Genomic DNA, 25,433 nt, shown 5'->3' with positions numbered 1-25,433 from the left:
ATTCAGGATGTCGGGTGAAAGTGCTGGCCGAAACGTGCCAACTTGCGGCTACAGAAGCTGCTAGTATGAGTTTCTTAGAAGTAGATACCTTAGGGGTTGCGAAGCAACTCAAATCGCTTGGTACGGGCAAGTCTTCAGGTCCAGATTGTATACCGATTAGGTTCCTTTCAGATTACGCTGATACAATAGCTCCCTACTTAGCAATCGTATACAACCGCTCGCTCACCAATAGATCTGTACCTGCAGATTGGAAAATTGCGCAGGTCTCACCAGTGTTTGAGAAGGGTAGTAGGAGTAATCCATCGAACTACAGACCTATATCATCGATGTCCGTTTGCAGTAGGGTTTTGGAGCATATACTGTATTCAAACATTATGAATCACCTCGAAGGGAACGATCTATTGATACGTAATCAGCACGGTTTCAGGAAACATCGTTATTGTGCAACGCAGCTAGCTCTTTATTCGCACGAAGTAATGGCCGCTATCGACAGGGGATCTCAAGTTGATTCCGTATTTCTAGATTTCCGGAAAGCTTTTGACACCGTTCCTCACAAGCGACTTCTAATCAAGTTGCGGGCCTATGGGGGTATCGTCTCAGTTGTGTGACTGGATTCGTGATTTCCTGTCAGGAAGGTCGCAGTTCGTAGTAATACACGGCAAATCGTTGAGTAAAAATGAAGTGATATCGGATGTTCCCCAGGGAAGCGTCCTGGGACCTCTGCTGTTCCTGATCTATATAAATGACCTGGGTGACAATCTGAGCAGTTCTCTTAGGTTGTTCGCAGATGCTGTAATTTACCGTCTAGTAAGGTCATCCGAAGACCAGTATCAGTTGCAAAGCGATTTAGACAAGATTGCTGTATGGTGTGGTAGGTGGCAGTTGACGCTAAATAACGAAAAGTGTGAGGTGATCCAAACGAGTTCCAAAAGAAATCCATTGGAATTCGATTACTCGATAAACAGTACAATTCTCGAGGCTGTCAATTCAACTAAGTACCTGCGTGTTAAAATCATGAACAACTTCAGTTGGAAAGACCACATAGATAATATTGTGGGGAAGGTGAGACAAAGGTTGTGTTTCATTGGCAGGACACTTGGAAGATGCAACAAGTCCACTAAAGAGACAGCTTACACTACACTCGTTCGTCTTCTGTTAGAATATTGCTGCGCGGTGTGGGATTCTTACAGGGTGGGATTGACGGATGACATCGAAAGGGTGCAAAAAAGGGTAGCTCGTTTTGTATTATCACGTAATAGGGGAGAGAGTGTGGCAGATATGATACGCGAGTTGGCATGGAAGTCATTAAAGCAAAGACGTTTTTCGTCGCGGCGAGATCTATTTACGAAATTTCAGTCACCGACTTTCTCTTCCGAATGCGAAAATATTTTGTTGAGCCCAACGTTCATAGGTAGGAATGATCATCAAAATAAAATAAGAGAAATCAGAGCTCGAACAGAAAGGTTTAGGTGTTCGTTTTTCCCGCGCGCTGTTCGGGAGTGGAATGGTAGGGAGATGGTACGATTGTGGTCCGATGAACCCTCTGCCAGGCACTTAAATGTGAATTGCAGAGTAATCGTGTAGATGTACAATGTGTCTAAGATACCGTGGGAAGTGCCAAAACTACAGTGGGATGTATTAAGGATGGCACAGTGTATTTTCGTGAAGGTATTTATCACTCTGCAGCAGTGCTACCAACCTGTTTGGCGAGTGCGCTATGGCCATAGCGCTGAGCTCAGTGTAGGAGTGGGGCGGCCTCTTTCTGGCAGCCCAGGCTGAGCCAGCGTCACCAGAGTGCCGATCCTCCCTCGCCCCACCGGCAGCGGTTCCCCCGCCGGTGCTATCCGTGCTGTCGCCGTACCCGCCACCGGAGACGGGAGTCGGAGTAGTGGCGCCGCCCGGAGACGCCGTTACGTCCGACGCGGGAGTGTCGTCCTCGCAGCGACCGTCGCCGGGTCGGGACGAGTTTGAGGCGGCCTCGCAAGTACCGCCGATGTCGGAAACCGGTAGCCTCACTGACAGGGTGGAGGTGCTGTTTCAGTGCGACAGAGACAGTGTTCGAAGGTTAGAGGTTTGTGGTGCTCTATATTAGTTGAAGAAAAAATGGAAGTACGTAGGATATTTGGAACTGAAGCCAAAAGCACAATATTAATATAACACGGCAAAATTAACAGGACACTTCAGTCGAAGCAAGAGAACATAAAAATTCTGCCTAACATCACAGAGAGACTAAAAACACAATTGTTTCATCCACCGAGCAGAGTTACATATTACCTGACTGGACACGGACCGTACGCTACGTTATCTGTACAATTTCAGAAGGCAGAGGAACAATGGTGGCAGAGTCAGTACTCTGTTTCGAGAGGAACGAGTCGACTCCGTGCAGCTGACGGTATAGCAACTACAGTACCTGGGAAGTTCGAGGAGAACATCACGACAAATTCAATCGCGTGCCGACATCCTGGCGAGACGACACATCTTACAGGTGTAAACGGAGCAATTTAGATCGGCGACCACTAAACACGACAGCTCTTTGAGACTGTCTGTCCCACAAACCCAATCACCCTGGCCATACTGTGGTTACTGGCTTCAAAGCACTCACTGAACATATAACTGGCTTTGTTGATCAACACTTGCAACCCATACTACAAAGATTTCCCTCCAATATTAAAGACACCAACCATTTCCTAGATCTACTGAAATCTGCCCGTACCAATCCCACCACACAGCATGCTATTCACCATTGATGCCACATGTGGCTATTGCAACATCCTGAATGAACACGGTCTGTCTGCAGCTGAGCACTGCCTCTACCAGAGCCTACCAGATTCCAGACCTGTGACATCCTTCCTGCTCACCTTAATCAATGTCATACTTACCAACAACTACTTTATCTTCGAGGGCAGACGTATAAACAGAAAGGGGCACAACTGTGGGAACTAGGATGGCTCCTTCCTGGGACCCGTAAGCCTTAAGCACCTGGTTTGGTTTAGGTACATTGATGACATGTTTGCCATTTGAGCTTATGGTAAGACTAACCTGTTACAATTCTTGGAAACTCTAAGTAGATTCTTCCAATTAAATTTCACACAGTCCTATTCCGAATCCCACGCCACTTTCCTTGACACTGATCTCATCTTCACAGCTAACCTACTAAAAGACTACAGTACTTAAGTTTTGACAGTCCCCATCCATTCCGTGTCAAATGTTTCCTCCCATACTGCTCTCCTGATAGCAACACATCACCATTCTCACCTCAGCCTTCACTGGATGTAATTCATTCTTCATGAAAGTATCAATGAGATACTTAAATGAGGTCCATTTTATCTGACATTTTGCCCACTATGCCTAGAATTGCTTTCCATCACCCTATCAATCTTCAAAATATCCTACGCTCCTTCTGCACCCATCTCCCTACCTTACGGCTCCTACTCCTGTGACCGTCCGCACGGTAAGACTCGCCCTGTGCACCATCCTACCACCAACTACAGCAGCCCTGTAACTGGCAAAACATATACTATAAAAGGGAAAGCCACCTGTGAAACGACACGTCACGTACCGTACCAGCTGTTATGTAGACATTGGCATGGCTACCACCAAGTTGAAACTTCCTGGCAGATTAAAACTGTGTGCCGGACCGAGACTCGAACTCGGGACCTTCGCCTTTCGCGGGAAAGTGCTCTACCAACTGAGCTACCCGAGCACGACTCACGCCCCGCCCTCACAGCTTTACTTCTGCTAGTACCTCGTCTCCTGCCATCCAAACTTTACACACAGTTTTAATCTGCCAGGAAGTTTCATATCAGTGCACACTCCACTGCAGAGTGAAAATCTCATTCTGGAAACATCCCCCAGGCTGTGGTTAAGCCATGTCTCCGCAATATCCTTTCTTTCAGGAGTGCTAGTTCTGCAAGGTTCGCAGGAGAGCTTCTGTAAAGTTTGGAAGGTAGGAGACGAGATACTGGTAGAAGTAAAGCTGTGAGGACAAGGCGTGAGTCGTGCTCGGGTAGCTCAGTCGGGTAGAGCACTTGCCCGCGAAAGGCAAAGGTCCCGAGTTCGAGTCTCGGGCCGGCACACAGTTTTAATCTGCCAGGAAGTTTCGTATCAGTGCACACTCCACTGTAGAGTGAAAATCTCATTCTACCACCAAGTTATCAGTTAAGATGAGTGGGAAGAGGCAGAGGGTGTATACTGGCAACACACAATATGCTGTTGCAGACCATCCTCCACAACATGACCAAACTGACCTCGGTTCCTGTTTCCCCGTGCCATCTGGATTCTTCCCCAAGACACTACTTTCTCACAACTCTGCGGGTAGGAACTGGCACTGCACACATCCTCGGTTCTCGCCACAAACCTGGCCTTAATTTATATTAATTTCTCTGGTCTCAGTGTTTCTTCACAGTAACTATTCCTTTCTTCATTCCTTTTTATCTTTCATTTTCTGACCTGTCTATTTTTTGCAATCTGCCTCGCATACAATACACTTACTTTTTGCTCTTATTAAGTCATGCACGAAGTTTTGGCAGTAATCTCTGTCTGCGCATTACCCACCCTTCCGCTTCTAAGATCGTGGGTTTTCAAATCTCTTCCCGTGCAGCCCCCCCCCCCCCCCCCCAACAGTCATCTTCCCATCTCGTTCCTTCTGCAAACTGTCCCCTGACCTGGGCAACTTTTCCAAACTCTAATCCTTTTCCTTCACCCCTCTCTCTTCCCCTTCAACTCTCATGCCAGAAGAAGGAGACACTGGTTCCAAAAGTTTGCAAATTTAATAACTTTTATATGTGTGTTCTTCTGCCACCACTTGGCAAGTACAGTTTTTATCTATCCTTTTACATTATAGGATATGACAGTAATAAAGAAATATGTTTACAAGGTAACGTGAGAGAGAGGGGTACACATTATTTTAAATGATTACCAAGCAACTTATGAAATAGTTACACACCACTTAATTTTTTTTTTCTTTTCTTTAGGTGTCAGAACTAACTACTGGTTTCTAACTATTGGTTTGCTGAGATAGGCACTATGGTGCAATGTGGGTTTGCTGATATTAGCAATGTCACATTACTGAGGGGAAGGTTAGGCAAGGTGCAAGCTACCTGATTCAGGATGGGATTTGATATGCTATCATCGATGTTATATGAGAGGAGACAGTGAGTGTGAATTGCAACAAAATTGGTATATTGTTTTTTCTTTTCGTTAATAATCTAATAAAACTTTTTAAATTAGTAATTCACTGGCGGAAAATGCTAACTGAACACAGATTTTACTACAATGTCATTAGGTCTTGAAACTAAAATATATAACATTGACTCAATAAATAACTATACCCACAAAATATATGCAGACACTACACTGAATGATAATTAACACAATAATGACTATAAAGCACATAGTAATTAAACCGAATTTAGAGAAGCTTTATGTTATTTGCTTGAGTATGTTACCCATATTTTATTTAATACCATATAAATACCTTCACTTTGTATTAAAGACAAAAAATTATGTGGTGGAGAGTCTGTACTGCAAAGAGACTGAAAATCAGCAATGAAGCTTAGGAGGGGAGAAAAATTACCTTACAAACAGAAACTCTGTGCCCTGACTATGAATTGTCACAGTTAGGCATGCATAGGCCACTGTAAGTGAACCATATACAGTAATTTAACAATGAAACTAGTTGCAGTAATGAAATGAAAAGAATTGCCAAGCTTAAGCATTTTACGAGAACATGATAGCACTATGTATATATCTGAATACGAAGTACGATTATGTCTGAAGTAGACAATGGTTCTGAATACCTCGCGGGAAGAATTGGTGCTCATACTTGATAAATCTGTGCTGTTTGTTTGTATGTATATCAGCCTTCTCCTTTGCTTAGCGGTAGACACAAATTTGTAATTTATCGTTGCTCTGGTTTACAACCACCATCCACAGCCATATATTAATCTACATTTGCTAGCCTTATAATTAATTACCTCACTTGTCACTGGTTAACTAAATTTTTTTAGCCATTTGTTTAGTTACTGTAGTTGTCACATATGTATCTGTATTGTTAGTCTTTTCGCTACTTATATTATGTGTCACCAACCAGCTAAATTGCTAGCCTTTTCATTAATTACCATACTTGACTTTCATTGCCTGCGATTCTTGAGAACTTATTCTGCCACTGATTATCTCGTTTCCTAACCACTGATAATTTAGACTTGTTTTCACTAATTAAATGCACCAGCAAATGCATGTTTATTTGACATTTATAATACATACATGGTCTGTAATTACCAAGTAAGCACTAATATTCTGTTGCCTCACTATGCATATTACCATGTTATCAAAACATTTTGTACAAATTTTGTAAATATTCATTTGTGCTACCGCATGCACAGAGGGATCACAACACAGAGGAGAAAATACATGTTTATTATATGTCATTACATGACACAAACCATAAACTCAACTAGAATTAAGAAAGACAGATTAAACCTGTCTTTGATACACATTATCTGACATTTTGCACTTGAGCATCAACTGTTCAATAAACCAAAAACTTTTTTTTTCAGGCAACTTTCATCAACAGCATCGGCATCGGCATACCTAGAGAAATGCACGATACACACCGTGCTGTTTTACAATACATTTATTTACCACCAGTTTTGACAACGGACCACCTTCAAAGAGGAAAAATGTCTATTGTGACAACTTCACATGGCATACACATGCTATTTAACCAGAAAAGTATACGCCGTTGCTGGTTTGAAAACGTAAGAAAATGAGCTGCTTCGATCAACTCTTGTGTGTTAACTTAGTGGGTCTTCTCGGCCTGAACAATGGCGCTGTGCCATTACTGCTGTTACAAGTTTTCATTGTTGTTTTCTACTCGGTCAAGTTGTATTATGGTGTTACGTATCATTTTCTTACATTTTCAAGTCAGCAATAGGGTATGCTTTTCTGGTTAAATAGCAGGTGTATGCCATGTGAAGTTGTCACAGTAGAGATATTTTTCCACTTTGAAGATGGGCCACAATTGAAACTGGTAGTGAATAAATGTATTGTAAGACAGCACCGTGTGCATCAAGCATTTCTCCTAGTGTTTAACAAACACTTCTTCCACTTTGTGCAAGGGTTATTAGGAAAGCAAGGTCCAAATCGCCACAGGTAATCAAATGTCGTGCGAACAATTAAAATGCACAAGTGCACCGACTCCCAGCGTGCCTAGTTCGTCAGACAATGCCATTTGTATTGGTGTTGTCACAGTAGTGAATTCAAAATGTTTAAAGCAACTGAGCAGCCTGCCAACTGTTAAAAACTCTTAGTGATTTAGCTTCTGACAACAGCGGAAATAAATCGACATATACGTGTGGTGTACATCCCCGGTGTGACGAGCGACAGCAGAGAGTGTAAGTCGGTGACAGCTTTGAAGGACGAACGTGAATATGTCCTCGATGAACTGCAATGGGGCTGACCGTCAGTGATCTCAAAAGATTTTGATTTCAACTTTACCACTGGAATTTCCAAATGTGGACGATTCGTGAGGACCGACAGTTCACGATTTCAACTTTGCCACTGGAATTTCCGAATGTGGACAGAATAACTTTGAACAAAATTGTCACCGAAAAGCTGCTATTCCGCAAATCGTGTCCACGTCGGTTTCTCGAGCTGTTTAATGAGAAAGAAAAAATGGAAAGATGGGATTGTGGTATCGCTTTTTGGACCAGTGCCATAAGAAGAACGATCAATTTTTAGAGAAAACTGTCACAGGGGATGAGGCATGGGTTTTTCACATGGCCTCAAGAGTCAAAATGTCACTCAAGGAATGGCATCACACGACATCACCAATCAAAGTTGAGGGAAATTGGACAATCTAAATGCAATGTTATGGCCACTGTGTTTAGGGATAGACACACAGTCTTTTCAGTCAAGTTTATGCAGCAAGAACAACAATAAATGCAGCCACTTGCTGAGCTATCCTGACTAAACTTTGATGTTAAATACGGCACAAGCAAAGTGGACTTCTGACACCTGGAGTCTCGCTCCCTGACAATGCTAGACCCCCATTTTGCCATTCATGCCCAAAATATGATCAGATATTTTGAACGGGAACAGACTGTCCGTCCACCGTACATTCCAGGACAGGTGCCAAGTGATTTTCACTTGCTCCTCTGCCTAAACGAGTTTCCTGGCAGCAAGCACATTGCAACAGACAAAGAGGTGAAAGAAGGCATTAGAGACTGGTTATCTTCATAGGCGGCAGTCGTCTATAACTTAGGGATACAAAAACTTTTAGAACATCATAACAAATGTATAGACAAATATTTTAAGCACATATAAAAATGAAAGAAACCTGTACATAATTGTATAAAAAAAAAGTTTTTTTAAAAAATTGGGACAGTTCGTGTTTTATAAGAAATCGTACCTTACTTTCCAAATAACGCTGGTATATACGTGGTTCTGTCTAACTAATTTTTTAATGGGGGTCATATGTAAAATCAGGTATATCATGATTATATTGCCTGGAAAGGATGATGAAATGTTGGACATATCGTGGTGACACTTTCTGTGTGTGTACTATGGGCACAAATTTTGGCTATGAGAACAAGGACTTGAATCAAAGCGTAACACAAACTTGTATTTAATACATCAAAAATAAAACAATGCAACTCCAGGTAGGAATATCAGCAATGTAGGAAAAAGACAGACTGCTACTTATCGTACAGAAGACACATCAAGCTGTGGACAGACACGATTTAAAAGGCACTCACATGTAGCTTTTGGCCACAGTCTTCATAAATAAAGACAGACAGACAGCCAGACACACACACACACACACACACACACACACACACACACACACACACACACCAAAAATCACCAACTCAAGCATCTCAGGCCGGAATCCAACATCACGTTTGATGCAATCAGCAATCTGGAGGGGGCGGGGAAGGCGAAAGAGAAGGGGAAGGGACAGTAATGTATGGGTGGGGAGAGAGACGAACACTGTCCGGTTCAGTGTACATGAACTAGACTACCGACAGGCGCAGTGTCGCGAGGTTGTGGGGCAGCGAGGTGGAGGAAAAAGGAACAAAAAGGATCGGAGCAGGCAAGGACGGACGGATGCCTTGGCAAAGGGCTGCAAATAAACAAGGTGGGAGACGAGAATGGGAGGAGGTGATAGGACAGAGGGGTCGCACTATCGTGTGGAGGGTGTGGGGAAAGTATGTTACCGCAGGTTGGGGCTGGGATAATTACGGGAGTGCACCGAAGAGCCAAAGAAGCTGCTACACCTGTCTAATATCGTGTAGGTCCGCCACGAGCACGCAGTGAAGCAGTGCTGGAGGGATCTGACACCGTGAACCCTGCAGGGCTGTAAGAGCATGAAGGGTTGAAGATCTCTTCTGAACAGCACGCTACAAGACATCCCACATATGCTCAATAATGTTCACGTCTTGGCAGTTTGGTAGCCAGCGAAAGTATTTAAACTCAGAAGAGCATTCTTGGAGACACTCTGTAACAATTCTGGACGTGTGGGGTGTCGCATTGTCCTGCTGGAATTGTCTGAGTCCATCAGAATGCACAACGGACACGAATGGACGCAGGTGATCAGACACGATACTTACTTACGTGTCACCTGTCAAGAGTCGTATGTAGACGTATCAGGGGTCCCGTATCACTCCAACTGCACACGCCCCACACCATTACAGAGCCTCCACCAGCTTGAACAGTCACCTGCTGATATACAGGGTCCACGGATTCGAGAGGCTTGTCTCCATACCGGTACATGTCCATCAGCTCGATACAATTTGAAACGAGACTCATCTGACCGGGCGGCACGTTTCCAGTCATCAACTGTCCTATGTCGTCGTTGACAGGCCCAGGCGAGGCATAAAGCTTCGTGTCGTGCAGTCGTCGAGGGTACACGAGTGGGCATTTGCCTCCGAAAGTCCGTATCGGTGATGTTTCGTGGAACGATTCGCACGCTGACACTTGTTGGTGGCCCAGCATTGAAATCTACTGCAATTTGCAGAAGGATTGCATTTATGTCACGCTGAACGATTCTCTTCAGTCGCCGTTGCTTACATTCTTGCAGGATCTTTTTCCAACAGCAGCAATGTCGGAGATCTGACATTGTACCGGATTCCTAGTATTCGCGGTACACTCGTGAAATAGTCGTACGGGAAAATCTCCACTTCATCGCTACCTCGGAGATGCTGTGCCCATTGCTCCCGTGCGCTGACTATAACGCCACATTTGAACTCACTTACATCTCGATAACCTGCCATTGTAGCAGCAGTAACCCATCTAACAACTGCGCCAGACACTTGTTGTCTGATGTAGGTGTTACTGACTCGACCACTGTATCCTGCCTGTTTCCATACCTCTGTATTTGAATACACATGCCTATAACAGTTTCTTTGGCACTTCAGTATATAAGTGCAGACTGGCAAACACCGTGCTAGCTAAGTTTAGTTAGTGGCCGGCTTCAGTGATGTACAGTCTGTGTCAGTTCATTTTGTGAATACGTTGGAAACTTTCAATCCAAAAATGTCTCAACATTGTCATTTAAGTGGTTAGGAATTTAATCTGTCATCCAATTCGTGTGTTTTATAAAAGCTGCAGGCAAGATTACTGGAAATTTAAATTTGTTGTGAGAAAGCGATATACACATTTTGTCAGTGCAGCATTAGACATGACAAGTTATGTTAAGGTCCAAGGAAGCACTTTAAACTGGAAAGGTATCTGTACCAATAAAACTGAGGAATTATCAATAGGCAAGCATTCTACCAACCAATTGCAACTCCAGACATTGGTGGTAAATATTTTGTTACAATTCCATTTTTTAAGATACATGTGGCAAAAAGGGAATTGTTGTATCATTCTTCTTAGACCCGTAAGCTGCCTCGTTGCACAGTCCACTGTAGCAGGCAGTCGTAAGTTGCACACACGTGACTGTAGTGTGTCGACATCGTAACACACTGTAACGGAGTAACACCGATAAATCGAGTATCGAAGAAATTCTCGAGACTGTTTCGTAGAAGAGAGAATTTTCTGTGAAGCTTGTCCTTCGTACTCTGACTTACACACTAGAACAATAGTGCGTGAAACCCGGCCACGACTAGAACGAAATGCGGAACATAGAAAATTCTTTTTTAGGAAAAGTCACGACGTGACAAAACTTTACGTTTTCGACAGAAACCTACCGCAAGATGACAAAGTGCGGAGATTCACACAAAGGAACAAAACTTTAGACGATATACCTGACATTCGTGCCAACGTGACACGCAAGCTGAACATCTGAAAGAAGAAATTTTCTGAGGGTTTCACACGGTTGTACGAATGATTTGTGCATTGTACTCAAAAGGAGGGGTCTACTTAAAACATTTGAAGTATTAAAAGCACCATCATACCAATAAATTTTTTGGGATGACAATGTATAAACAATTGCAACGAATCTAAGATTAATAAGAATGTGACGCGATATCTAAGGTTTCCGAGGATGCGGTCACGCTACAAGGTAGTGAGCCGCACGAGGGAGTCGCCTACGAGGTACTGAGCTTCATGCACGAGGGAGTCGCCTCTGCCACCACTGGCGGTGGTGGTGGCAGGAGCTCGGAGTTCCGAGGGCCCCGACTCTCACCCGGTGGCAGTCTCCGGCAGCTGGGGATGCTCCGACAGGCCGGTGTGACGTCGCTGCGGGTGCCGGCGCAGGCTGCGGCGCGTGCGATCTCGGCGGACGGTCACGGACGCTGCCGGGGTCCTGCGGAATGGCCGCTCCTCGCACCAGTGGCGCAATCTGCCGTTCTCCGACACGTCTCCGTACTGCGGGTCTGCAACAGACAAATATGGGAACTGTTTGGCAGGCGAGTCGTCCGAGCACACCCGAAGACATTCGCCTCCACGGAACGTAATATCTCGCAGGTAGAGAGAATCTCCTCGGGTTATCGGCCGATTCGTGACGTTGCGACGTCTCACCGAGTTACCTACTCTTCCTACCTAGTACTTCGGGTTGTAGCGGGACTTTGAATTTCGCCGCGCTACACTCGTTCCCTCAGATATAAATTATACCATCGCAGCTGTATGAGCGCTCGACGGCAGAGAAAATATTTATAAGAAAAGGAAGGTACACCAAATTATAACTCTTTTTGTTTTCTACCCGCTATTGTCTCTTGAGAGCGAAAGCTTAACTTCACTTATTCGCTAGTCTCGGTACGATTCTGATGTAAAAACTTATTCGTTAGTCTTCGTCTGATTAAGACATAAAAACGTATTGATGTGCAGACATATAGTATTGTGGAAGCTTGTATGAAATTTGGAGGATGGAAGCAGCCGTAAAATACATTGCATTCAAGATCAAGATGGTTTTAATTTGTAGACATTAGTAATTCCTGGACGATGAAATTTACTTCAAGATTTTGGAGCAGCTGCGACTTTTTCATGCAGAAATGAAGCAGGAGATTGTTGGCGAACAAGACCTGAACGCCGCACGAGAGAAGACATATTAACTTGGTAATGAATGTACTCTTATCTACGCATTTCCCCCTGTTAATCACATTTTGTTATTCTCTGTTCTCTTTCAAATAATTTTTGTTGTGGAAATTGGTTTGACTTTTCCTCACAAACGCCACAAGGACCACCCCAACAATAGCTTTTCCGAATCACGAAGTCCGATAGTTTTTCTGTAATATGAAGTCCGATTTACATTTCATTCTTTCCCTTTTTCACGGTCATTAACGATTTTAAAACCCCTTTTTTATTCACCATTTCTTCCCATATTTTCAACCTTTTCTTTTCTTCTCTTCTTCTTTTTTATTAGGCACTACAGGGTGACGTGTCGGGTTCGTTCCTTTACAAATGCCGGACCGTAAACTCACTTCTCGAGGGCTTAACAGGTGGGCCAATCACACGTCTCTGGAAGAGGTTTCACGGTCGATGCTGTAGAGGGCTCTGACGGGCCAATGCTGCCTGCCCCATTCTACCCGCTGCATTCACCACTTTCTCGTCGGCACGTTCCCTACGCATTTTTGTAAACGCCACACCCCGTGCAGATTTCAGTTCGGAATTGCCACCTAGGTTGCCGAGAATGTTCTGTACTCGCACTTCCACTGCTTCTCTGACGGTCAAATCCCAGAAGCCGTAGGCTCGGCCCGCCACCTCTGTCTGTGCCTCTCGTCGGTGTCACTGCAGCCTCGAACGGAATAAGGTCCCGTGTCGCACCGACACCGTCCGGAGATTTACTCGCGAAAGAGACAGAGGAAAGACGGACGCGTGACGATCTCGTTAACCGGACAGTTGTTTCCGACCGAGCTCCGCACGGGACGAGGTGTCGGCAAAAATAAGTCGGGAACACACTCGTGTGAAACTGGCAGGAGCAGCGGGCAGCACAGGCAGGCGGCACCAGTGCTCGACCCGCCCGGTCTCGGCACCGGAGTCTGCAGCCTAACAGACTGGACACGAACCCGACACTTCGCCCGATACGGCTCGGGAAACTTGTCAAAAGGTTGGAACACGACGCCAGGACTCGCCCCATGACCGGAGAAGACTTTGTCACTGAGAGAGCTGGTACTCCTATCTGGTCAATTGTTAGAACTCGTATTTCGACCGAATAATATGAACAATTCGACACAGACGAAATTGGAGCAGTGGCAGCTTTTGCGAAGCAGCAAAGGCGGTATCAGCCTTCCGGTGCGCGCCAAAGGCGGTCAACGTGTGACGCCGTACGTACAGTGAGTGCGAACGACTGTCACATCGTGTGGCCGCCACGTGACAGAAAGCAACGCAATTAAATTTAGTAAATAATAATGATAGAATTGGTAATGTTATAAAGTTTTTTAGATAGAGTTGAACTTAAGAGCTGTAATACAAAACAAAGCTTTGAAGCTTACGACACACCACGTTCCCCTTGCCAGAGGATGTCACACTTTGTTGACCCCTCCCTCCCCCTGAATATGTGGCGTAATTTACGGATGGCCCCTTCACGGTGTTTTTGCAATATATATATATATGTAGGGGGAAGTAATATGTTGGTCGGCACTTATAGGAGTGTTTGGTTTCGGAACAACAGCAGAGAACTGCAACTTCGTGCAGAATGCGTCTCTTGCAGTTTCTGCCACACGAGTTTGCTGAGCATTTCTGTGATGCTTTCGTGTTTGCTAACTGAACCTGTGACGAAATGCGCTGCTCTCCTTTGGATCTTCTCTATTTCCTCTACCCATCTTCTATCTGTCCTATATTGCAATATTCGAGTATCAGTCAAATGCAGTTTTCTAAGGTGGCGCCTCTGTGAGTGGGCTGCACGTGTTCGTGACTTCCACAGACTCTGACTCCAGCATCTGTCTTACCTGTGATAAGCTGTATGTGGTGATTCCTCTTTAAATCACTCTCTATGCATACTAACAGATATTTAATGACTATAACAATTCCAGTGATTGTCGGACAATTGTGCAATCATTCGGTAACGAGTCTTCCTGTCTATTTCTGCACTACACATAACATATGTTTAGGATGAGAGGCAGTTACCAATCCTCGAATCGAGTCTCGATCCACTGCAGGTGTTCTAGCATTCCGTTACAATTTTCTACCACTGTGACATTTTTGTACACGGCAGAATGATTTATGGAAAACCTCGTGGAGCTCTGACATTACGTACGGGGTCATTTATACGTACGGCGAATAGCAATGATCCTATAAAACTCTCTCGGCATACGCACTGAGTTCTTCACGACTGAGACTTGTCTCCGTTAACAGTGACGTGTCGTGTTCTGCTCGTTGAAACTCTTCTACCTGTGACAAAATTATATGAAATAGTAGTTGAATGAAATGTACAGAAGTGGAGATGTAATAGGAACAATTTCACTGATAGACACGGAATGTGTTCACCATAAAGCACCAGTCCAGTACTTATCAAACTTTCTGGAGATATTCATCACTTAATAGGTACTCGGACTTTCACTGCATTCGGGGCCATCTTCTGTCGACAACATCGATGTGAATTGTACTCTGAACTCCAAATATGTTCTACACGTGAAAAATCAGGGGACTGAGCGGTCCTCGAGGTGTTCACGGTGAGAAACGCAGTGTGGGATCTCGCATTATCCTGCCATTAGTTAGCCCGTTCACGAGAGGTACGACAAAAGTATTTACTATTCTCGCCACGTGCTGGCGAGAGTCAGTCTTCATTCTACAATAACAAATCAGACCCTTTATCGTATACAATAATTCCTCACACCGCAGTTCCAGGAGTCACTGACACAGATCTGATCACCGCAGGCAGAAGCGAGACTCGTCACTGAACACCACAGAACGCTTCAGTTTCCCAGTTGACACTCGCTCTACACGGAACAAAGTCTCCGTTGGGGGTGGTACGGCACAAATTACGAACAGCAGCCGGAGATCTAAAACCAGCTTACAGTACACCATTCCTGACTGTTCACAGTGACACACTGCCTGCAACCTCTGCCCAGATTTCAGCTGTCGTCGTCATCTAGTCATTAGAGCCAGTCGAACAATCCTACTATCTCCTGGACGTGTAGCCCTTCTGGAAGGACTCGCGCCAGCTCTTGCTGCCACACTGTTGTCCCGAGTCCGTCTCACCGGCACTCGTTCTGCAGCGATTGCACCACAGCCAACTGTCTGTGCGATCTGTCGGTCTAATGCTCACACGTCCCTAGTGCCAAAGATTAACCCTTCCTTACAGTATGAAAGATAGTGATAAGCTGCACGTGCATATTTTCTGGGCATGCTGTGTTGTCCTTCCCACCTGTGAAGTTCCAGAATATTACCCTCACCCAACAGCTACCAACTACATACACCATTTGTTTGCAAGAGTGGCTTTTATCTGTACTGAAAATAAGCACACATTATGACAAAAATTTAATCGACATACAGAACGTGCAAAGAAATACTAGAGGATCGGTCCGATAGTGTTTGCTGAAGGTGTTCAAGAATTAACCATTTCCACTTGTAACACCTATATCGATTAGAAGTAGATTTATACTATGTAACTGTGTATCTTTGATTATGAAGTGTTTCTTCTTTGTTACTTAAGGTCATCGATTTGCGACAGCGAATTTAAAGTTTGTAATGTATGTAAAGAAAAGACTAAATAATGTTTAAAATAATGAAATTTCATAATGTAGGTGTGTATATAAAGAAAACATTGTACACTGAAAGCTGGTTCACGCTTTGGACGCTTGTATTGTATAACATAAAAGGTATAGGGAGGCCCCTCCGTCACAGAAGTGACTCGACGTGATGTAAAAGGTGGTTTTAGCGGTCTAACTGGGCGGCTACGCGGTGGGAATGGTATGCAGTCAGTGGCTAGCCGTTGCACAGTACACATCGAGGGTGCTTAGGGAAGCATTTGGAAGCCTTTTTGCAAGGAATTTTGCCTCTGATTTGGTTTTGGCTGTTGCACGATGCTCTTGGCAACAAGGAATGGCTCTAACACGTAAAAAATCCGTCACCGAGAAGAAATTGTAAAGAACATTCAAACATGAAGAGCCGTGAGTACAGTTAGACACCACGTCGCTTGCCAACACTACTTCGCCACTGCTCCACCAACTTCATGCATACAGATGTGTATCTGAGCATGGACCAGTTAATTTGTGTGAGTGTTTACAGTAATAATCCAAGTGCTATAAACCTGTGTTTAGAACCATAACTTTTATCCTAATCATGAACCTATGCAGGATCCCCTCCTAAATTTTCAGAAAACCGACTATCCTCTTTCTAATGAATTAGTGATTTATTTCTGTGTATTAAACGTGCTAAAATTCAGTGCCGGACTGTGTAAATGTTACTGTCTAAAATACCTGCTTCAGAGGTGATGAAAAAGGCACACAAGTTAATCTTATTTGAAACATAATTTAGCCTCGATTGCTATCATGAACGATTTTTATTTTATTTTATTTATTTATTTATTTATTTATTGAGGTTAACTGAGCTCAGTGTTTCCTCTGAAGGATGAAAACATAAACTATTCCGAGTGGAGCTAAGAATTAAATTTAGTTGAACTGAATGTCACTAATGAAATAGTCATAGAGTTTGACTAGTGATACAGTATCAGTCTATGGGTCCCCACCATAATTTTCTCATATTAGAAAGATAACTAGAATATTACTGCTAGTAAAGAAATCTGATACAGTTATATAAAAGGGAGTATAAACAGTGCAATTGTGGTATTATTTAATTTTATTTGTGTTAATTTTATGTTAGTTTAGTCAGAAACCTTTCCACATCCAACTTCAGTTCAGTGCTTCCTGCAGTAACATCTCAGAACTGAGTCATGTAATGATCGTGATTGTAACAGTTATTATTACGAGTGAGGTACAGTTTTGCTTTCTAGGATTACTGGTTTGTGCATTAGTGATAACTACTGCTACCCACAACTTAGATTGTCCCTTATTCGTATGTATCCAGTGTGCTATACAAAGGGAACCTTAATGAAGGTCAGTACAACAACTAATAATCATTTTTCTTGAACATAATACTTCAAATCAATGTTCGTAATTGGGCTGGCGACCCTTCAATTTTTCATTCGTATATGAACTTTACTACTTTCATTATCCCCAAAGTAAAAGCCTGTTAGTTTTTCTATTAATTGCAATAAATTCAAAATTACTGTCCAATACCCTCATCCTTTACACACATGCACGGTCAAAACTCAAAATCCTCCCAGAGGGGAACACTAGTTTGTGTCACAGCAGGCGAGTGTTACACACTTCCGTTAGTATATATAATGAGGTCAGAACAGAGTCAGGCATGATGATTTGGAGCAAAAATTTTCTGATAACAGGTCATCCAACAATGTGGAGATATGGCTATTAAATGACAGCCAATCGATGAGGCCGAAATGAGCACATCGAATGTGGAGGCAATGTAGGCCCACATACAGTGCAACAGCAGACACAAATGACAACACAGCCTCTGCGGCTAGAGTACGGAAGGGTGTAGGAGGAGGGGACCGAGACGAGTGTAGAAAAAGAGATCGAGGTGACGTCGTTTCCGGACGCTCCGTCACCGACCGAGGGACTCACCGAGTGTCCAGTAGTTGCAGCATTTGGCATCGTCGTCGCCACCCTCCTGTGGCACTTTGACGAAGCACTTGTGATACCACAGGCACCAGCGTACCGAGTTCCGCCAGATCTTCTTCTTGCCTCTGAAGTTGGGGAAGTGACTCGTGATGTAGGCGTAGATTTCCGGCACCGTCAATCTCCTGCCGGACAAACAAAAGCACGTGTCACAATCTGGATCGTCCAAAGGATAACTCGAGTTAGGGGCAGGAGGCACATTTCGGCACATATACTGGGTATGCCCAAAAGAGCCTCATACACCTAGTGACATTGTACAATAGGAGAAATAGACAGTACTTTCACAGATTCCCCTGCTTTTAAGTTGATAAGAAGTGCTGTTGTCAATATTGTATTGTCTGATTCTATTTAGTTATAATACTAGGAACCACGACTTTATGACATTCTGCCACCTTGGAAGCAAAGTAACACTTGCTGGGAAAAAAAAGCAGAAATCACTTAGCACCTAAAGTGGGAGGGGCTGAAAACTGAGTATGTACATTTGGAGCACTGCATTTATGGCAGTGAGTCACAGACAGTGAGGAAACCATAAAAGAATAGAATCAAAGCCTTTCTGATGTGGTAAAATAAAAGGATGTTGAAAATTACGACACACTCGAGATAGAAAATGGGGAGGGGTTTTCTGCAGAATCGGTGAATAAAGAAACGTACGGAAAGGTCGGACGAGAAGAAGGGTGAGGATGATAGGCTGTGTATTGAGACATCAGGGTACACATAGGAATTGCAGAGAGGGTAAGAAGTGTAAGAAAAAGACCAAAATTGGAATACAACCGACAAATTTCTCAGAATGTTCAGTGCAAGTACTATTCTGAAATTAAGAGGTTGGCACTGAAGATCTAGAAGTGGGCAGCTCCACACCAATCTAAAGGACTGATGAGTCATGACACTGCAAAAAAGTTTACAGAATGTTGGTTAGAATATTTATAAACAAAAGAATTGTAAAATTAATGAAACGCAAAGAAAATCTGTGAGAGAGTGTAGAAATAAACAATATAAATCACAAAAAGAATATCAAGTACTACAGAGAAATTCTGTACAGACTCTAAGCATTGTCTGACAGGGAAACATTGCAAGCTGGCTTTTAACAGCTACATCTACATCCATACTCTGCAAGCCACCTGAAGGTGTGTGGCAGAGGGTACCTCGAGTACCTCTATCGGTTCTCCCTTCTATTCCAGTCTCGTACTGTTCATCGAAAGAAGGATTGTTGGTATGCCTCTGTGTGGGCTCTAATCTCTCCGATTTTATCCTCACGGTCTCTTCTCGAGATATATGTAGGAGGGAGCAATATACTGCTCGACTCCTCGGTGAAGGTATGTTCTCGAAACTTCGACAAAAGCCCGTACCGAGCTACTGAGCGTCTCTCCTGCAGAGTCTTCCACTGGAGTTTATCTATCATCTCCGTAACGCTTTCGCGATTACTAAATGATCCTGTAACGAAGCGCGCTGCTCTCCATTGGATCTTCTCTATCTCTTCTATCAACCCTATCTGGTATGGATCCCACACTGGTGAGCAGTATTCGAGCAGTGGGCGAACAAGTGTACTGTAACCTACTTCCTTTGTTTTCGGATTGCATTTCCTTAGGATTCTTCCAATGAATCTCAGTCTGGCATCAACTTTATATGATCATTCCATTTTAAATCACTCCTAATGTGTACTCCTAGATAATTTATGGAATTCATTGCTTTCAGTTGCTGACCTGCTATATTGTAGCTAAATGATAAGGGATCTTTATTTCTATGTATTCGCAGCACATTACACTTGTCTACATTGAGATTCAATTGCCATTCCCTGCACCATGCGTCAGTTTGCTGCAGATCTTCCTGCATTTCAGTACAATTTTCCATTGTTAAAACCTCTTGATATACCACAGCATCAGCATCAACACTTGGGGTTCATCGTCTGAAATTTTCAGTCCTGCTGGAAGCCTGTTGAAAATTAGCACTGCCGAACAGCACACACTTCTCTGTATGTCGCTTACAGAAATATTACCCGAGAGCAAATAATTCTTTCTGTCTAGTGATCACTGAATGAATGTTGCAGTTCCTTCTGTATGGGCTGACACTGTCAACAAACAAACCCCATGACGGAGTATACATGTTCAGTGATGGCAGTGTTAAGATTCTGAGACACCTCGACGACAGCCTATGCAATGTGGATCTGTACATTTCCCAGGCTGGAAATAAACTCTGTGAGTGCAAAGAGATCCGCCACATCTTTCTTCCGGCAAAGCCTTCCGTCTACTACCCTAAGTCCTGAAATACTAAATTAGTCATTTCACCAACTGCCTGATCAGCTCAGGACACTAAACTCTCGCTCTTATGTCAGAAACTGTGTGTGCTGTATTTCATAATAACTAAGCTTTAATCTTTTGTCTAAAAGATACCTGCTGATGATAATAACTATTCTATCAACCACATCATTTACATTTCACAGCTCGTGTCATCTGCAAAGATAAAAAAATTTGAGTTACGTGTCACATTTAGCGGCAGATCTTCGCTATACACTAAGAAACGCAACAGATCCAGAACAGAGCCCTGTAGCAATCCTCACTTTACACGACCCCCGCCAGATTCGAACCTCTTCCCCAGCTGTCGACTCTGGAGGAGAACTTCTCACTTCCCACAACTCGGATACGAAGTGAACCATTGTCGTACCTTTTCCTCAAATCCCATATTTCAATTTGTGCAAGTATTATACAGGCCATACAATCAACTGATTTTGTTAAATTAAGGATGATACGAGGCTTTTCCAGAAATTCAGTATACCCAATTCTTTAAAAATGGAAAAGACCATAAATTTTTGAAGATTTACAAATTTAGTGGTCGGCATCAAGCACTGTCTTCAAATGTAGTCACCCTCGTCTCAACGCACTTTTCAAGCCGAGGGATGAGCTCACTGAAACCTTCATCGAAAAAGCCTCCCGCCCTTTCCTCGGCCCATTGCTTGATAGCAGTTTCAACATTATCATTGGTATAAATTCTTTTTCCACCCATAAACAACTTCAGGGAGGAGCAAAGATGAACATCTGAAGGTGTCATATCACGACTTTGAGCAAGGTGGTTGATTGTCCAAGGTTGCTTTGTGGCACTGGCTCCATGAGGATGTACACTGTCATACAACAAACTAATTTCCTTTACTATCATTCACCTCCTTGTTTTGTTCTGATCATCCTCTGTCATTTCTTTAGGGGTTTCCATACACCGCTGTTTCTTCCTGGGGAAAAATTTCAAAGAGAAAAATCCCAATAAATTGCCAAAAGACAGAGCTGATGTTTCTTCTAAAACAATGGCCTTTTTTTTTTTTTTTTTTTTTTTTTTTTTTTTGCTGGTGGTTAGGAGGGATGTTGCCACAGCAATGAATGTCTTTCCATCCCAGGTTTGAGGCCGGCCACCGACCTTTCACCACCAGTCACAACAGAGTCGAGAAATTGATCACCTGCCAATTGAAAGTGCTTCAGAAATTCCTGATTCACCTGACTGTGTGTTGATATGTGAGCTGTTTTGGTAGCCCTATTACATACAACTTTTGAAGATCACGTATGTTAGTGACGGTTTCATACAAAAGAGATCTAGAGATTCTGAAAATGTTGTTTTCATCTCATCCAAACTCAGTGAACTGTTGCCACAATTACATCTTCGATCTCATTCACCACCTCATTAGTCTGAATTGAGAAATGGTCACATTTTGTTGATCGTAAAAATTCATTGTGCCAGCTTTAAACTCACATCATCATCTGTACACGTTACTATAATTCATCACACTGTCACTGTAAACTATTCTGATTTCGTTAAATACGTGGCACACTGCCTTTATCTTTGCTAGGAGACATCAGATTACACTCCTCACCCCACAGCTGGTGGAATTCACAACTGACAGGCTCATTCCAACATGGCACTGCAGCACGAGTTTTTAGGAAACAGACAAACGAGAGTGTGTTACACTGTCAACACATTGGCCTTACATGCAGTGCTACCAACTTTGTCAAAAAAATCCCTATGAGCACCAGAGGCTAAGTACACTTGCTTACTGAACGTGCCTCGTACTCTCCTCGACCTACCGTGAAAGCGTTGCTGGTACCTCACGTGTAACAGAATGAAAAGATATTTTTGGTGCATGCTCGTTTCTTGCTATTCTGACAAAACACGTCTACTGAGATGTTCCACTACTCATCTGGATATTGCTTTTACAAATTTTGGAAATCACTGGTAGCAAAGACATTTGCAAACAATCATAAAGAAACATCAGAAGGGATAGTAATTCCATACATGTACATTAAGGGAAAAGAAATATTAACACAATCAGTGCGAAGATGGCACTCTCTGCTCAGAATTACATAAAGGGTTTTCTTACAACAGGAAACAGCTGCTAACAGGTAGAACAAAAGGATTAATAAACTGCTAAGTTTAGAAAACCACTCTATACAGATGTGAAAGATGAATAATATGGGAATGCTTCAGATCATATCACTGATCAAGTAAAGAATTATGACGTCCTGTAGCAAGGCAATGAGAAAAAATGCCTAATAACGAACAGAAAGAAATGGAGCAGTGGAACAGTTTGGTACACATTATGACACGAGTCACTGGCAAAAACTCCAGTCGATGCGATGGTGGATGGAAAGAATCTCACGGGTAGGCAGGAATATGAGAATGTAAGGCACACACAAAGTAATGATCAGCGGCAGATGCGAAAATAGTTATAAATGTAATATCAAAGTTGGGGGCCACAAAACAGACAAAGTAAACGAATCCTGCTTTCTCGGAAACAAAAACACATGAAACAGGCTAGTACAGGCAAAGAGGGCGTTCCTGTACAAAAGAAGTCTGGTAGTATCTACCGTACACTTTAATCCGAGGTAGAAATTTCTGAGAATGTAATTTGGAGCTCAGTATGCACGGAAGTGAATCACAGATGCGGGGAAACTAGAATAGAAGAAGAGAATGAATGCATTTGAGATGTGGAGCTATAGAAAGATTTTGAAAGTTAGGCACGCAGGATACAGTGGCCGAAGCATAGTCACCAATTTTCATCCAAAGTGCTGGGAGAGTTCACTTGTTTGTTCAATACGGAAAGCTGATAAGTGTTTTCCAACTTGGGCTTTTATGAAATTTCATTTTAGCTTTACTTATAGCTTTATACATCAAGTTCATTACGATGTGCTCATCATTTCATTAATGGCAGCAGAACACACACAGAAAAGGCTGTTGTGATTGGCAAGCTTTCTGAGCCAGTCTGTCCTTCCCATCCTATACGTTAAGTGTCCCCTGACCCACGGTTCCGGGTGACTTTCCCAAAATCCATCCCTTTTCCTAGACGCCTCCCCATTCCTTTTCCTTCACCCTTCTTCCTTCCCCTTCAACCCTTCTGCCGGAAGAGGGAACCACTGGCTCCTAAAACTTGCCAATCACAACAGCCTTTTTTACGTGTGCGTTCCGCCGCTACTCGGTGAGTAGATTTTTTTATATATCCGATGAAATAACTTCGTCAATAATTGATGGTTTTTTTTGTTACATCATTTCATTAATGGTCACAGTCAGTGTGATACTTATGTGAAAGTAAGACACTGCACAAAATTCAGGAAAGTGTACAACGAAAAACAGATGTCGCTACGATTTTGTGTTTGGTGCATATAACACAATATGTTGTTGCGGATGAAATTTAGCTAACATATTGAATTTTTCTTTAAACTTGGGTAGAGGTATTTCTCTGTCATCAATCTGGAGAAAACAGATCTGATGTAGGGTGCTCATTTGCTATTGTGCCAAGTCGGCAATAAAGCCAGAGTGAAATATGCGCAACATTCCTCATATTTCATAAACGGTTTCAGATACTGAAAAGAAATTCTGGCAAATGTTAGCACGCAAAGAGGAGAGCATTTTACAACATCCTTATTACGAGAAACTTCTTTATCTACAATGTTATTCCAATAACTACAGACTTTTTGGCAAAAGAATGTAATGATTGAGGGCCATCGACAGCTGGTGAAATGGGAAATGCTACAGATTTTGGAACAATGTAAGTGAAGTCATTACACATTTTTTTGTACCGAGGATGTGCTTCTTGGTAAGCTACTGACTTTACTTTTCCTCAGTCCCTCAATTAATAAACTTAATAAATCACCGTTTCAGAATTCTCTCGCAGCTGTGGCTGCACAGCTTGTTAGTGAGGTGAGACACTGCAAACTCTGCTACGTTGAAGAAGCAAAGTTTGACACGGCAACCAGAGAAGTGTGTAGGTTGTACTTAAAATTCACCACTCACGATCCTTCTCCGAAAGTCACAAATGGTTAACAAGGCAGATGAAAATAAACCTCCGCATTTTCGGTGGAATTCTTTTTAGATATTAACGAAAGCAGAGGTTGGGTTGGGTTGTTTGGGGGAAGAGACCAAACAGTGAGGTCATCGGTCTCATCGGATTAGGGAAGGAAGTCAGCCGTGCCCTTTCAGAGGAACCATCCCGGCATTTGACTGGAGAGATTTAGGGAAATCACGGAAAACCTAAATCAGGATGGCCGGACGCAGGATTGAACTTTCGTCGTCCCGAATGCGAGTCCACCGTGCTGACCACTGCGCCACCTCGCTCGGTGAAAGCAGAGGTGATAGCAGCTCTTTCCGAACGGTCACCACGCAAGTGTGGGTGTGGAGGGCCCCGCTTAATATTTACAAAAAATGTGAGCACAGGCACCAGTTTAGAACGGCACTTTCCCCTGCAGCACTCGGCTCTTTCCCTAGAGCGCTCAGAGCGACGCCCTACCACTGTCACTCTCCCCACACTTCCCCGACCGACTGCGCGTCTCGCGGCCGCGGCATTTGGCACACACACCGGACCGATAGGATGAGAAATGGTGAGCTCTTCTGCAGCACAGAAATACAATGCAAACATTGAAAAGATAAAGGGACAGGGTGATAGGACACGTGTTAAGACAACAGGGAATAACTCGCACGGTGCCAGAGGGAGCTGTAGGCGAAGACAGAGATTGGAATATTTCAAACAAATAATGAGGACTTTGGTCTAAGGTGCTCCTCTGAGACGAAGAGAGCGACGTAGGAGAAGAAGTCTTAGGGGTCAGGGATTGCACTGAACCAGTCAGAAGACCGGTGAAAAAAAAAACGTAGTTGTAGATAATGTTAGGTTGAGCACTTATGCCAATTTCGCTGCAAGTACGACAAGTAGGGGAATATGTCACTCAAACTTACAGTTAATGACCAAAACGACACCAACTTACGTGTACCGTATATGTAACCTGCCATAGGCAGTGCTAAACTATGGTGTACAGCGGGGGTCTCCAAACTACAGCCCGAGGGCCAGATCCGTCCCGTGACGTCAGTTCATCTGGCCCACTAATGGTA

The 25,433-nt window shown here is 43.4% G+C and overlaps 1 protein-coding gene across 1 annotated transcript in view; it reads right to left on the bottom strand.

Annotated features, from left to right (window-relative positions):
* Positions 1-25,433, bottom strand: part of LOC126212788 (uncharacterized) — a 344,572-nt gene that overhangs the window by 127,359 nt on the left and 191,780 nt on the right. The window contains exons 36-38 of the mRNA XM_049940191.1: positions 18,027-18,205; positions 11,630-11,819; positions 1,700-2,032 (exon numbers count right to left, since the gene is read on the bottom strand). Coding sequence (XP_049796148.1) covers positions 1,700-2,032; positions 11,630-11,819; positions 18,027-18,205 — 702 coding nt within the window. The remainder of the gene's footprint in view (positions 1-1,699; positions 2,033-11,629; positions 11,820-18,026; positions 18,206-25,433) is intronic.

This window comes from Schistocerca nitens, chromosome 11 (assembly GCF_023898315.1).
Source record: "Schistocerca nitens isolate TAMUIC-IGC-003100 chromosome 11, iqSchNite1.1, whole genome shotgun sequence".
Classification (NCBI taxonomy): domain Eukaryota; kingdom Metazoa; phylum Arthropoda; class Insecta; order Orthoptera; family Acrididae; genus Schistocerca; species Schistocerca nitens.
Note: the sequence above shows the minus strand (reverse complement) of the source record. Positions and strands in the feature narration are given on the sequence as shown.